The 14,462-nt window shown below is 35.0% G+C and overlaps 1 protein-coding gene across 1 annotated transcript in view; it reads right to left on the bottom strand.

The window, feature by feature from the left end:
• The window catches only part of LOC118275576 (hemicentin-1-like), a 97,019-nt gene that overhangs the window by 30,185 nt on the left and 52,372 nt on the right, over nucleotides 1-14,462 (bottom strand). The window contains exons 3-4 of the mRNA XM_050695383.1: nucleotides 1,879-2,077; nucleotides 498-624 (exon numbers count right to left, since the gene is read on the bottom strand). Of these exons, the coding sequence (XP_050551340.1) occupies nucleotides 498-624; nucleotides 1,879-1,969 (218 nt within the window). The 5' untranslated portion in view covers nucleotides 1,970-2,077. The remainder of the gene's footprint in view (nucleotides 1-497; nucleotides 625-1,878; nucleotides 2,078-14,462) is intronic.

The following is a 14,462-nucleotide window of genomic DNA, read 5'->3' as shown; positions in this document are numbered from 1 at the left end:
ACGAGTTCGAAACTATCAACGGCAAAGTACCAATGTGACTTTTTCCGAGTTATATGTACTTTCTAAGATTATTTAGACACCACTGACTAACGGTGAAAACATCGCGAGGCAACCTGGGCTTATAATATCTGAGCCTTTAGCCAAATGGCATTTAGCGCATGTCTACTTGTAGAATAGAAAACTAAATTGTACGGGATTGACATAAATTTTGACACTTGTCAGTGTCATCCCCATACATTGAGTTTTCTACTCTCGATGTCGACCAACGCTAAAGAGACATTTGGCTAGAGGCACTGATTATAAGTTTGAAATAGCCAACTCGCATTGAGGAAGTGTGGTGATTAATGCTCAAACCTCCGTCCGAGATGAGGCCTTTCGTCATCAGTGGCCACTTATGAGCTGTTGATGTTGTTGGTGTTGTGTCAAAATTCTATCTTTAGTAGGCATATCACATGATCTAAGTAAAACTACGTAAAGTGCTATATAAAATGTCTTACCTGTATATGGGCATATTATTCTTGTACCACACGAGGATCATGAACTCGTCGTCGGAGGAGTCAGGAGTGGAGTCGCAGAGCAGAGTGACATCACCTCCCTCCAGAGCCTCTACGTTGGATACGGGACCTGAGGGACAAATGTACAAGTATATTTTTCTGGAAGTATTGATAGAAAGTAGAGAGAATGATAACAGTTTGATCATATTAGGGATTGTATATTAAATATTGCTTCATCAATGATTCAGAGTATGAACTGAGCATAATTCCAAATGCTTTTAATAAATTAACTAGTTGAAAATCCGGAAAACTTCAATAATACTTTACTCTAAAACAGAACGCCACCCTAGCAACCACTCGACCGCACAGTCAATAAAATAGTAATTTGTCTTAAATGGCCTTCTTTCTAACCACTTTATCCTTAAAAAGAATTTACTCCACTTATCTGTTATCAAAAGGGTACTGAAATATAGCCAGTGTAGTATATTATAAAGGTCTGATGATAAAGTTACCCCCATGATAAAGTTGCAGATATATTTTTTTGATATAGTGACAATGGAACATTATTTTTGCCAAAAATCAGACTTTGACCTCATTAGGGGTCTATTGTAAGTCCAAATTGTGAAATTGAAAGACACGCAATGACCCTTCAAAGGTGACTTATCGAACAATCCCGATAAATAACCAAGTCGAAAGATTCCACGTAATATTTGCACTACGGTCAGGTTATCGGATTAAGAATTTAAACTAGACAATAACGTTCTTAGGCCATAAATCTGCGCAAGTAAGACATAGACCTGAATTGTGTTGACAAACACAAGATATATTGTCCAATAAATCTGCTACAGTACCTACGCACTGTTCAAACTGTTAGATTTATTTTGAAGCTAACGAAATTTTCTGTTGTACGTTTATCAGAATTTCGCGCGGTTCTGAGCTGTCAACCGATAAGGGCGCCCAAATGGGACTCGAAACTTGGAAATTAAGGGACGGCTGCAAAAGTTACCACTCGATCTTCTTACGAACATTTATCTTTTTCACCTTCGGTTTTACCTGGAGTAACAATATTTCGTGTCAACATCAAACTTCATTGTGTCGAGATAGGTAATTTTAGATTAGTTTGTTAACGTCATTTAAGAAAATTTATAGGTTATTTTGTAGCTAAAATTAAATTCTCAAGAAAATGATAGAATGTTTAAGCTTTAGTTATATCTAATAGGTTTTATACAAGCCCTACTTTTTGCTTTCTTAATCCTTTCTGTCATGGAAATTACAGGCTTACTACGATTAGTAGTTTTGATTGTAAATAATCACTTAGTTATTTGATGTAGGAGAGTTTTTCTAAACATTATGTTAGATGTTTAAATATATATTAAGATCTTACCATCCACGCCAGGTATAAAAGCATAGCCACCGGTACAGATGAGAAGGAATATGTATATCGGCGCCGGAGTGAGGCGCATTCTACGGCCCATCCATGCTCCCGCGCTGCTCGCTCATTGGTCGAGGGAAGCGCTGGCCATGCGCAAGCGTCACGACTTATGTGTCGTCATCTCTTGGAACTATTCATTTGCTGAGAATATCTGTAACAAAGTAGAAAATTATGTTAATATTTCCATGTTAAAAGCTAAGATAATGTTGTTTCTAACAACGTGTGTCTTTGGAAGTAGTTTGACAAATCGATAACATTATCGTATGTATAAGATATATTGTATTCATATATTTATTCTTTTGAGATTGTGTTTTGACTTAGCATCAATCCGCTTCATTTCGCTGCACTACCCTATGGTTGACTGTTAGAAATTGCCTTAAGGCATTAAGTCCGCCATTCACTGTATTTGTGATGAAGTTTAAATAAATAAAATAAATAAATAACAATTAATAAAAAAGTTTAGACTATTAATCTAATAGTGTAATGTTAAATCTTTTTTAATTAATCAAGTATAATTGCGAATTCATGCTAAATATATTCCAATGTTAGCATTAGGAACTATCTTATCTTTTAAATTAGTGTGACTATTAATTTACACTGTCTCCAACATGTCTCCAACGTATTAATTTTGTTTTGTGCAAATTAATAAACGCGCATTGTGACAAGGCTTAAAACTAGAACTCTCAAAAATGAAAAAGATAACACTTCCCGCCATATTAACGACCACAGATAAATAAGAAATCACATACCGCCATATTAACGACCACAGATAAATAAGAAATCACATACCGCCATATTAACGTCCACAGATAAAACAAAAACTACAGAAATTATACACGTGGCACAAAAACGTACGGTTTTCGAAATTCAACATTAATATAACTAAACTAATAAAAATGGCCGGCAGGTGGGGCCGGCTTCACGTGACGAACTCAGTTGTCCGTCGAATTTCAGTTCATATCAAATGCAAAAGTTTGTTTTCCAACAGGGGAGGTTTTCGTGAAATGTGACAATCGTATGACAGAATCATAAAAGCATAGTTTGTGTGAATAAGTTTGTAATGCCGTGGTACGGTGGGCGTGAGTTGTTTGCCCTTATTTTTGATAAAAACTTTGTTTGGCTAACTTTTGTAATGATGGGCCGATGCTAACAGCTGGATGTAGGTACTCTGTGGCCGTAATTGGCTTTAGGTTGGGAAAAAAGCCGGCCAGAAAGGTTTAACTGTTTCGTTGTAAAAATTGGATTATAGGTGTGGTTTGGAGAGAAGTTTAGATCGTGTTTTGTAATTACCTTTCTGTCTATCGTTGTATACTGTATATTTATACGGTTTTTATACCCTAAAGGGTCCTAAGATTGTTGTTGCTATGCGTATGGCGAAAAGAGAAGACTCTCACTTCTCGTCACTAAAAGGAAGCCAATACCATCCGAAATCTTTTATTCGTTATTCGTACTTAAACCTATGCCAATTGTATAATATTTTTGAACAAATAATTCAATATAATTTAGCAATCAAAACCTCATTTTTGGCACATATTTATCGGAAAGTATATAGGTACTTAGTAATAATTGACATGATTATAAAACGTAATTCCCACATTAATAATAAATTGACGGGTTTATTGCGGACGCATTGTGAATTCGAATTAACCGAAATAGTCTAGGTTCGGCTACGCTTGTTGCGGTCAATGCGTGGATGGGTGACCACAGCAACCACATCGCGTGCATCGCCGTAGAGTTTCATCAGTTATATTGAAACGATTTGCCTGATCATGGTGTTAAAAGAGCTTTTTATTAAATTCAGTACTATTTTTCCAGGTAATGGGATGGTGAAATGTAAAACTAGAAAAATTACTAGTAAAATTTTGTACGCTTTCTAAAGCAAAACATAGTAGGATCTCTTCATTTATAGCAGTATACCCTATAAAGTCCATATGGTTCACAAATAAATACCAAACTATTTTTTACTACTCTACTTTGACTTAAGATTCTATAATTATTATTATCGAAATTCAATACTTTCATTCTATTCGATCCTAAAATCAAATTCTAGATACATGGTAACAATAATAGATTCTAGGTAAGTGCGTAACTTCCTATTACAATATGAACGAGCATCCTTTTAGTTTACCTAAGAAAAATAACTAACTAATAACCTTAATTACTACAACTGTCAATTATCTAAATTACAGACTGTATCCAAGGAGGAGGCAAAATTAGAGGCCTCGATAAAAATATTAATTGATTTATTAACTGTGGCAAACCAGTATAGGTGCGGCCATTTTAAGGCGGGAAATATTTGACAGTTGACACTTGACGCGCCAAAAAACAGGGTCGACGACCTGTGAATTGAAAACTTATATGAAGAATGTTTATTTAGTGGTTAGGCAAATAAAGTTGTTGAATGAGATAAAAACTAATTGCTTGAACATTAGAATTTGTGTTTGTTATGTGCTTGAGATGTGAGCATGCATGAAGAGATTCATTAATTTGGAAAAAGCTAAGTTTTTGTGCTAGAACTGATGTCACTTCAATATACATTTTATTTAAAGCTAGCTACTCTGTAGAATACACTACGTTTTTCCAATCGTACCTATGTTTGTATGTTTGCTTATTATATCAGAAATTGGAGCTAAATTTTAAGATTTTTATACAAATTATCGTTTGCTATTTGCCCAAGTCCCAATAAACTTAATGGGCAACCGGCTTATTGCCATTTATTGGAACAATTCCAATTTGGAACCGTTGATATTCTTTTGTTTTTATTATTTGAATTGTCTGTTTGTTGTGGACTCTTCTAATAAAGGCGAGAACAGATGAGCGGCTCATTAGGAGCGATGAAATGGTTCCGTGCGTGTGTTACTTGCCTGTCATCGGGCTTTATCATCCTCATTAGTGACGCTAAATTAGATACTTTATTTTTACCATAATAAATCAAAGACCGTTGACGACAGCTTTGAACTAAAATGTACCTTTAAATGTTAAAAGTAATTTGTATTGTTATTGATTTACTTATAAGATAGTTATGTCACGATCTGTTATTGTCTGTGAAACAATACATTAACATAATCTGATAGATTCAGATAGGCACGTGGCCGTATTTACGGGCTTATCAACACTAATTTTTAATTTCTGCATACAATGGAACGGTGGTATCAAGATGAGAGGATTGGAATCTGTGTCGTGTGCGGAGGGAGAGGGTTATAAGTAGTTGTAATGATATTATAGTGAGTGTATTACTGTTTATAGGTCTTGTATGTGGTATACGGTAAACGTGAATGTCATATTTTTTATTATTTTTAAGCTTTGTTACGTATTAGGCTTCACTTAGCTGATATTGCGTCGTGGAAGCACTTGTTAAGATCTATAGTTTTTTGTATGTAATAGTAGGCAAACGAGTAGATGGATCACCTGATGGTAAGCAATCAGCGTCGCCTATGGACACCCGCAACACCAGAGGAGTCACAGATGCGTTGCTGGTCTTTTAAAAAGGAATACGCTCTTTTCTTGAAGTTTTTACGTTAAAAACTTTTGATTCGAACACGAAAAACATGTTTGTAGACCATAAACCTTAAATTTATTAACTGATCTAGCTAGTTTTATTGAGTTTTGTCGCTAAGACAAACGCGATAGACGTCCACAGAACAATGACTGTTATGAACTTACAGCATACGAATCAATATCCCTTGTATCTATTTCAATACTTGGCATCAAAGCCTATATTGACAAAGGTGCTTGAACTATAAAAAGGTCTGGTTGACAATACCTATTTCTAAGTAAAAATATACGGATTGGCATGAGTGATATTTATGTAAATGAAATTCGCAAATCCCTCTTGTGGGCTCAGTGAGGCGTTTAGCTTTCCACCCGTGTAGGTAGATATTGGTGGACGTGACACTGTAGCTTAGGTATCCTTGGACAAACGTGGAAGAATTGGAACTTTTCGAACGTTTCTTAGGAACAAAATTATTATGCCTTGAAACTATTTGAAATTGTATTTCAGTCTAGAAGTCGTTTATCTATGTCAAGGCTTGACTGCAAAAAGCTCTATTTTGCCCTGCATTGGGACGATCATGGCTGAAACGAAATTATTTCAATCTATATTTGGAAGTCATTATCTTAAACTTCTTCGTTAGTTAAGTTTTCCTATGATGCGTCAATGTTTTTAATCACCAAAATTATAGCATTTTGATCATGTGGTTTCTAAGATTATTTAGAAACCACTGACAAACAGTGAAGGAAAACATCGTGAGGAAACCTGTGTTTATAATTTCTAATTATATAAGTTTGAAATCGCCAACCCGCATTGAGTAAGCGTGGTGATTAATGCTCAAACATTCTCCGTGTGAGAAAAGGCCTTTGGTCAGCAGTGGCTACTTATAGGCCGATGTGATCTTGTGCTAAAGGGCTAATAACATGTTATTTGGCCTGATTTTCACTATTATTGGTATGGGAAACTAAGGAAGTAAAATTTTATTAAATAGAATTTGACGATTCGTTTTATTATCATTTTAAGCTTCATAATATGATTAATGATTTGCCAACAGCGCCATACACCTACCTGATTCTTTAACAATAAGTTACAGTGTAACCTCCACCCTTTATACATGGTGTACCTGCCTAGATTCGGACTACAACGGAACCCTTATTCATGAGCTCTTCACACGTCGAGGTCATGAGCCCAAATTATGCTTCAGCAGAGCCGTACGTATAAAAATGTACGTCATTCAAAAAAGTGATTATGTAAAAACAATTATAGTAGGTCGCGTTTCGTCGTCGGTCGGAACGACGCGGCGTTGTGTGTTTTAAATTAAGCTTTTTTGTGGAAGGGTAGTGTGTAGGTATATCTACAGAAAGGGGCCTTTGAATGAGTATAGGTCTGTGTTGTTTAATCAAGTGGTTGTTAAATGTAGTTACAGATAGATTAACCACTTTTCTATAACATTTTTATTTTTTTAGGGAATAGGTTGCAAACGAGCAGACGAGTCACCTGATGGTAAGCGATAAGCGTCACCTATGGACACTCGCAACACCAGAGGAGTTACACGTGCGTTGCCGGCCTTTTAAGGGGTATGCCCTTTTCTTGAATGTTTGCAGGCCGTATCGGTTCGGAAATACTGCCGACGACAGCTCATGCTACAATTTGTTTATATTTCTCTATGACAAGCATATATGCGATGCGTAATTTCAGACTTCATTATTAAGTATTGGGTGCGACGACACATAACTTCACAACTTAGCTATGAAATTTTTATAACATAGCTACATAGCACATCTCTGGTGGAAAATCACTATAACAGTTGTAATAAAATTCAGATCGTTCGATTAATGAGGCCGGAGTATAATATTAAAATTGTATCGAACTTTACCAGTCTTCATTTTAATGACCCAAAAACCATACAAAATAAAAGCCCCCAGCTTTACCTAATTAAAATGTGACACAGAAAGCCAATTAACAAAGTAATTCATGACGTCAATGGCGAAAGAGGTTATAAGCGCTATAGTAAAATTTGTAGCTGGCAACATATAAGCGAAAATGATCAATCAACGAACGAATTTGCATGTAGCAACACTATGTGGGACTAAATGACGTTAATTGTCAAACAGTTAGGCACTATACTTCGTTATAGCAGGTTGTGTGGTCATCCGACGCGTATTTTACATTCGAAATGATAAATGGATGAACGTCACTCGATGTTGTATTAAGTTAGGTCATTAGTTACGCGTATGTGCTGTTGCAACATAATCATATCTAATGTAATATCATGGATGTTTATCAACGAAGATGTTATACGCCCAGGTGTGTAGGATACTTTACATCACATCATCAGCCTATAAGTGGCCACTGCTGACCAAAGGCCTCTTCTCACACGGAGAGAGTTTGAGCATTAATCACCACCCTTGCACCAGGGTTGGTGATTTCAAGCTTATAATTTTAAATTATAGGTTTCGTCACGATTTTTTCCTTCACCGTTTGTCAGTGCTGACTAAATAATTTTAGTAAGTACATATAACTTGGATAAAGTCTCACTCTCATACATAAGTAGCGGGCGTATTAAACTTACTTTAAGTTAATTACACTGCCACTATCTTATAGAAGAATCAATGATTATCATTTTTTAATTATTCCTAGTTGCTTAGATCCAATGTATAGCGATTTTTCTTTTACTAACCTCAAACTTGAACCTAAATTCTTATGCAAAGCAGCTACGTTACTGACCACTTTAAACAAATTATTAATGGTAGAACGTTATCTAACATTTAATAGTGTGAACTTTAAAAAAGGAAATATTTAATCTGTGTAAAATCAAGGCTGTCGCGTAGGCGGTTAATAATGATTTATTTTTGAATATGGCAATAACGTAACACTTATGTCAAGAAATGTCAATGATGATTCAATGGCGTCTTGAATTACTTTTTCAATTCAAGTTATTTTTATAAGGTGTCATGCCAAGGACATGTTTTGTTGTGTAGAAATTAATTTTGTTTATTTATATTACGTGGTGTGATGTCGTAAATTCACAGAGTTATTGTCCTTGTCATGCGTTTGAATTAAAAAAGATTGATGACAAGCCATTACGATGTATTTAGAACGGACAGCGAATTAAAGAGCGGGTGAATGAATGGGTATGTGCGGTGCTATAGTGTTGTAATGGATGCCAGCATTCTTTTGTTTATAACATACTAGCAAACTCGGCGAACTCCGTTTCGCCACAATTTTTCTTTTTCCTGATTTTTCTTTGCTATAAACCTCACGGAGCCCGAGACCTTTCCAACGAATGCAAAACCGTGTAAATCAGTCAGGAAGGAAAACCTGACTTATTTTTATATAATAGATTTAAAATTGACAAAGAAATATTGAGATTTCTTGTTTCTTGTAATGTTAAGATTAATCATGTTGCCTGTTGGTCACTCATGGTCAAGTCAATGGGAAACATTGATTAAAGAATGATAAAGCTGTTTTGTTGTACTTTGAATTGAATCACATGTTTTGTACACACTTTGCATAATGTTCATCATTATTTTTCCTTACTTACTGACGTTATAATTAAGTTTTTTTTATGGTATAAGCCGGTAAACAAGCAGACGGATCACCTGATGGTAAGCAATCGCCGTGACCCATGGGCACTCGAAACACTAGAGGCGTTGCCAGCCTTTTGGGGGTTAGGAATTTAAAGGTTGTTCGGGAATCGGGGATTGAGAAGAATGGGAAGGGGGTAATTGGGCCTCCGGTTACCTCACTCACACAACGCAAGTGTTGTTTCACGTATGTTTTCTGTGAGGTCGTAGTATCACTCCGGTCGAGCCGCTCCATTCGTGCCGAAGTATGACTCTCCTACATTTAAAGTTATAGATACTTAAAAAAATTCTAGGCCTACTAATAGGCCACCTATGTGCCATGGGCTTTTAAAAAACACAATCAACGCAATATAAAAACTTCACTATCATATTACTTTCATTACAAAAAAAAAAACACTAAAATAATCCTAATATCTAAAACCACACAAAACTAACATTTTATGTAAATTTTGGCTATAAAACAAGGAGTGTTATTAATAAAATTCCTAGTAAAATTATATAAAAACGTGCAATATAACAAAGGTATATTCTAAATTCCTTAACAAGTTTTGGCATTTATCCGTTATAGTTTTTTATTGAATTTTGGCCAAAGATTATCATCTAGTATCTAATGGGTTGAGGTAATAAACATTTAGAACTAGTTTTGGCCACATCTTCTGTCTTAGTAGTATTGCCTATAGATATCAATAAAGTTTTCACTTTTATATAAATATATTTGGAATGTTGCCACACAATAGTATCGTCTCCTGTGTCGTGAGTGCGTTTACAAACATACATGTTGATATACATATGACACCCAGACTTTAAAGTTTACTGTTCTAAAATAAATAAAACGAGATGTGGTATTTCTTCAGTCAAACCGACCCGAAAGGAGGAGGTGCATTTTCCTCCTTTTTAAACTCGGTAAATATGCGTACAACGTAATTATACTTTATTCTAATGATTTTTTTTTCAACGAATGTTACACAAATTCGTTACTTCGTCCGCTTGAGTCAGAACGTACATTCATGTTATTGATATCAACAGCCTATCAAGTGACTACTGTTGACCTCTTAAGACTTCTTCTCACACGGCGAAGGTTTGAGTATTAATCACCATACTTGCTCAAAGAGTGTTGGCGAATTCAAACTAATAATCAGAAATTATAAGCCCAGGCTTCGTCACGATGTTCTTTTTTCCTTTAGCATTTGTCAACGGCGTCTACAAAAACTTAGAAACAAATTACAACAATAATATTTGGGTCAAAGTACCTATCGGTACATGGACCCGAATACTTTAGGGAATTGAGGCGTGATGTTACTGTTTACGTTATTCTATCGATCTGTTCGTCCGAACGTATCAAGGTTTTTCATTACAACTTTATGTATATGGGTTTTACGTCGCGTAATTACTTCCTACATTACAGTTTCATTATTTTCATGTTGTACCTATAAAAAGATAGTAAGCATATTTGTATATTTAATGTGTGAGCGTGTCACACGAAGTTATTGGGATTTTGGATATTTAACTTAGATTCTAGAAGGGTCTATTAAAAAGTTGTACCTTTTTCTAATATTTTTATACTAGCTTCTTCCGCGCGGTTTCACTAATATTTTTATGTTACTAATAATGTTTAGCTTCCTATTCCTTTAAACAAACCAATTTTTTATAATATTAGTATAGATTACTAATTTCTCCGCTTTATTCTGATATTGGCTGGTAGAGAATGCCATAATATGGCATTAAGCCCACCCACACAAAATGAAACATAATGGCACATAACCATTATATTTCATTTTGTGTTCTTGAAATAAATAAAAATTATAAAGTATAAATAAAAAAAAAATATAAGTTATTATTATAGCAGAATACCAATAAACTAATGGCTATCGCATAATGTATGGATTCCTTATTAGGTGTGATGTGTTTTAGTGGGATAAATCATCCAGTGTCTTGGGTGAGGCGAGAGGGAGTGTCAGAATGTTACTGATTAAAAACCACCTCGTTCCTAATACCTACAATAACCCGCTAGATAGTCAGCAGCTCTGGCGTAGCTAGGTATGGTTGAGAGAAATTTGCTAATCCCTTCTTGCAACCATAAATCAATAAAACTTTTTAATAAAATCGATGGCGTAACTAAAGTTACATAATCAAAAAAGACAAACATCCCATTAGTAAGATTTCCCAAATCCCCATCAATCATAATATTAATGTAGTTATTTTCTATCAATTTGGCATATCTCATTAATGTTTTAATGGTTCGACCTTCTGTCCGTCCCAACCTCACGTAATGACGAGCCTCAGTTCGGCCACCACAAAAACATTTAAGCTGTCCTCATTAATATGTCATAAACTAACTTTTGAGAGGGGTTTTGCTTGCTTTGATGTGGAATTTGACAATAGGTACCTTATAGAGTGACAAAATACTTTATTCTGTGTACCTAACATTCACACTAGCTCTATCTGGTGAGCAACAAAATGATACCATGGAAATAAACGGTTTACTCTCGTGTACTAAAACCGAGGCAACCTGGTATTTTCAAGTCCCATTGGGACTCATACACCATGTAAGAGGCTTATACGATATTAAGCATTTTATACGAGACCGGTTTGATCTCCGTCGGGGAAAGTATTACCGGACTTTTTTCATGGGTGTACATTGTACAGTGGCATTACGCGTCTCTGCTTATCCCTTCGCGTGTCAATACAACTCATAATGTTAATGAAAAATTGGTGTTTGATATTATTTACTTGAGATGAGCACATCTGCTTGATACTATAAGGAAAAACGCTAAATATAATAATAATAGTTTTACAAAAGTCTATTGTGGCATTAATATTTTATTCCAAACTTTACAATAACTTGTATATCGAAACATTCTTTAGTATAATGGCTGATGAGAATAGATCGGATCAACCTGTCTCATGAATATTATAAGAATTAATAGCATAGTTGAGGAAAAATATTTAACCTACCTACTTATACTTTAAAACATAATTTCGATTAAAAAATCTTAGAATTTTCTATTGTGCTTGGAGTCTACCATTGTGTTTGACAAATATTAATAAATAAACAAATACTTATACTTTTACTTTCGCCTTTAAGCAAAGAAGTGTGGGAGAGCCATGCCCGGCCACGAATGGGCCGGCTCGACCGGAATGATACCATGGGCTCACAGATAACCGACGTGAAACAATGCTTGCGTTGTGTGAGGTTACCGGAGACCCAATCTTCTCAATCCCCGATTCCTCAACAACCCTTAAATTCCTAAACCCCAAAAGGCCGGCAAAGCACTTGTAACACCTCTGCTGTTTCGGGTGTCTATAGCCGGCGGCGATTGCGTACCATCAGAAGATCCATCTGCTCGTTTACCGGCTTATATCAAAAAAGGCTTGTTTTATTACACTTTTATAAATCTTCATTAGCATCTAAGAATTAGTTTTCGAAACTAATATAAATAATAGAAGTAATTAATATAAACTGTTTTTTAATTACACTATAGACGGACATGAATAATAAATAATATTAGATACGAAGCTACCTTTAAAAATAAAACATCCATTTCAAAATTTCAACACTAAAAATACATCTCAACAAATAAAGTAAAAAAAAGAAGAAATATTGCCGTTCTTGATCCAACGTTTAAACGGATTAATCCACGGATTAGTTGAACAATAAATCTCGACGAAAAACCAGAAAACGTTGTACAAATATAATATATTTTCTATTTATGGACAAATTACTTACGAATCCCATCGAAAAACTTCATTCAATATACTATCTACGAACCCTTGTATTTCTTTTTTATTACATTCATTGTTTATTTGGCCCAAAACGATATATTTTATCGATGTTCCCCCAATAGTATATTTATTGCCCAATTAAGGATTAATTCGCTTCATCCATTTTAATTTCTCAATAGCTAGCTATAGTTTCAGAAAATGTTTAATATTTATAACAGTCATTAGCATAGTTTTAATTTTCTTCTGTTAATAATTAATGTTTTTGTTTCAAAGGGATTAGTAATGGCTTGCTTGATGAGAAGCGATTGAAATATTCTGAGCTGGCTTTTAATTGGTGCTTCGTCCGAGAAACTTATGCTTCTGTTTACCGTCTTTAATGATAGCCAAGACAGTTCATGAGTAGTTTGAATTTTAAGAACTCTGTAAAATCGATGAAGCAAATACAACGAGGAGATGTCATTACTGGATTTCCCTTTAACATAACGGGTGACACTTTACACGCAGCGCGGGATTTTACCAACAACGCTCCTCTCTGTTTTCCAAAATGCAGTCCCATACTACCCATAGTCCCATACGCTTATAACCTGTCACCAAATTAAAAGTAAATATACTTTTTACTTATAATATCATTGGGCAGGACTTTGTTTTGTCACATTGCAGTATGACATCACCTCTTTGCTTCATTGTAAAAACTAAAGCTGAAAAATAAAAAAAACTTTCAAAGGATAAAAATCTAGCGATCTCCAAATCGAAAAAGTCAGTAGCGACAACAACACTAATAAAAGCAGCCAGCATGGACCACCCAGATACCAATAACAGCACTCAGCCATTAAATCGAACGACTTCAGTAGACCGTTGACAGGGCTGTCAATTTGCATATCGACTGTGACAGACGTGTTATAATAGCCGTTTAATTCATACCTGTTATGACCAATTAACTGGACCTTCTCCATTAATTGTCTGCGAGCTCATATCAGGGTATGAAACAGGCGTTTGATTGGACAGATGATGATGGGCGCAGGGAAACCGTGGATGCTGGTTGGTTGCCAACCTATTTATGTGCAAATCATTGGTTAATACCTATGTTTAGAAGTGTCTTCTGGCTGGTAATTATGATGTTGATGTCTCTGTCTTGACCTCCATAGATAATATGTAGGGTGACTGGTAATTTTATTAGTGAACGATATTTAAACACGTGATTGTATTCATGATTACAAACAACTTTCCCAAAGAAAGTTTTTTGTATAGTCACTAGTTTTATTTTTATCACAATAACAAAACAAGAAAATTTCGCGAGGCGAGGCGCCCGCGGCCGCGTTATCGGAAGACTAGTAACTGGTCTAGCTATTTTAGCTGCTAACAGATCAAGCATGCGAAAACAAAATTTAGTTGTTCTGTTATTGTGATAAAATGAAACTAGTGATTATACAAAAAAGTTTCTTTTGGAAAGTTTTTCTAATCATGAGTACAATCACGTGTTTAAATGTCATTGACTAATTACCAGTCGCCCTGTATAAGCCAAAATTATTCTTTCAACAAGACCAGACATGAAACTATCATAATTTTCAACCAGAACATAGAACTTCAATAATAAACCGATAAATAAAAAAGTTTAACCGATCGTTTACCGATTCATTACACAATCCTCATTAGTGTTTTATGTAACGATATATAATTAAATAGCTATTACTAATTAACGGGTTATTTAATACGTGTCAACATGTTACTAATTATAC

Source organism: Spodoptera frugiperda, chromosome 8 (assembly GCF_023101765.2).
Source record: "Spodoptera frugiperda isolate SF20-4 chromosome 8, AGI-APGP_CSIRO_Sfru_2.0, whole genome shotgun sequence".
Lineage (NCBI taxonomy): Eukaryota > Metazoa > Arthropoda > Insecta > Lepidoptera > Noctuidae > Spodoptera > Spodoptera frugiperda.
Note: the sequence above shows the minus strand (reverse complement) of the source record. Positions and strands in the feature narration are given on the sequence as shown.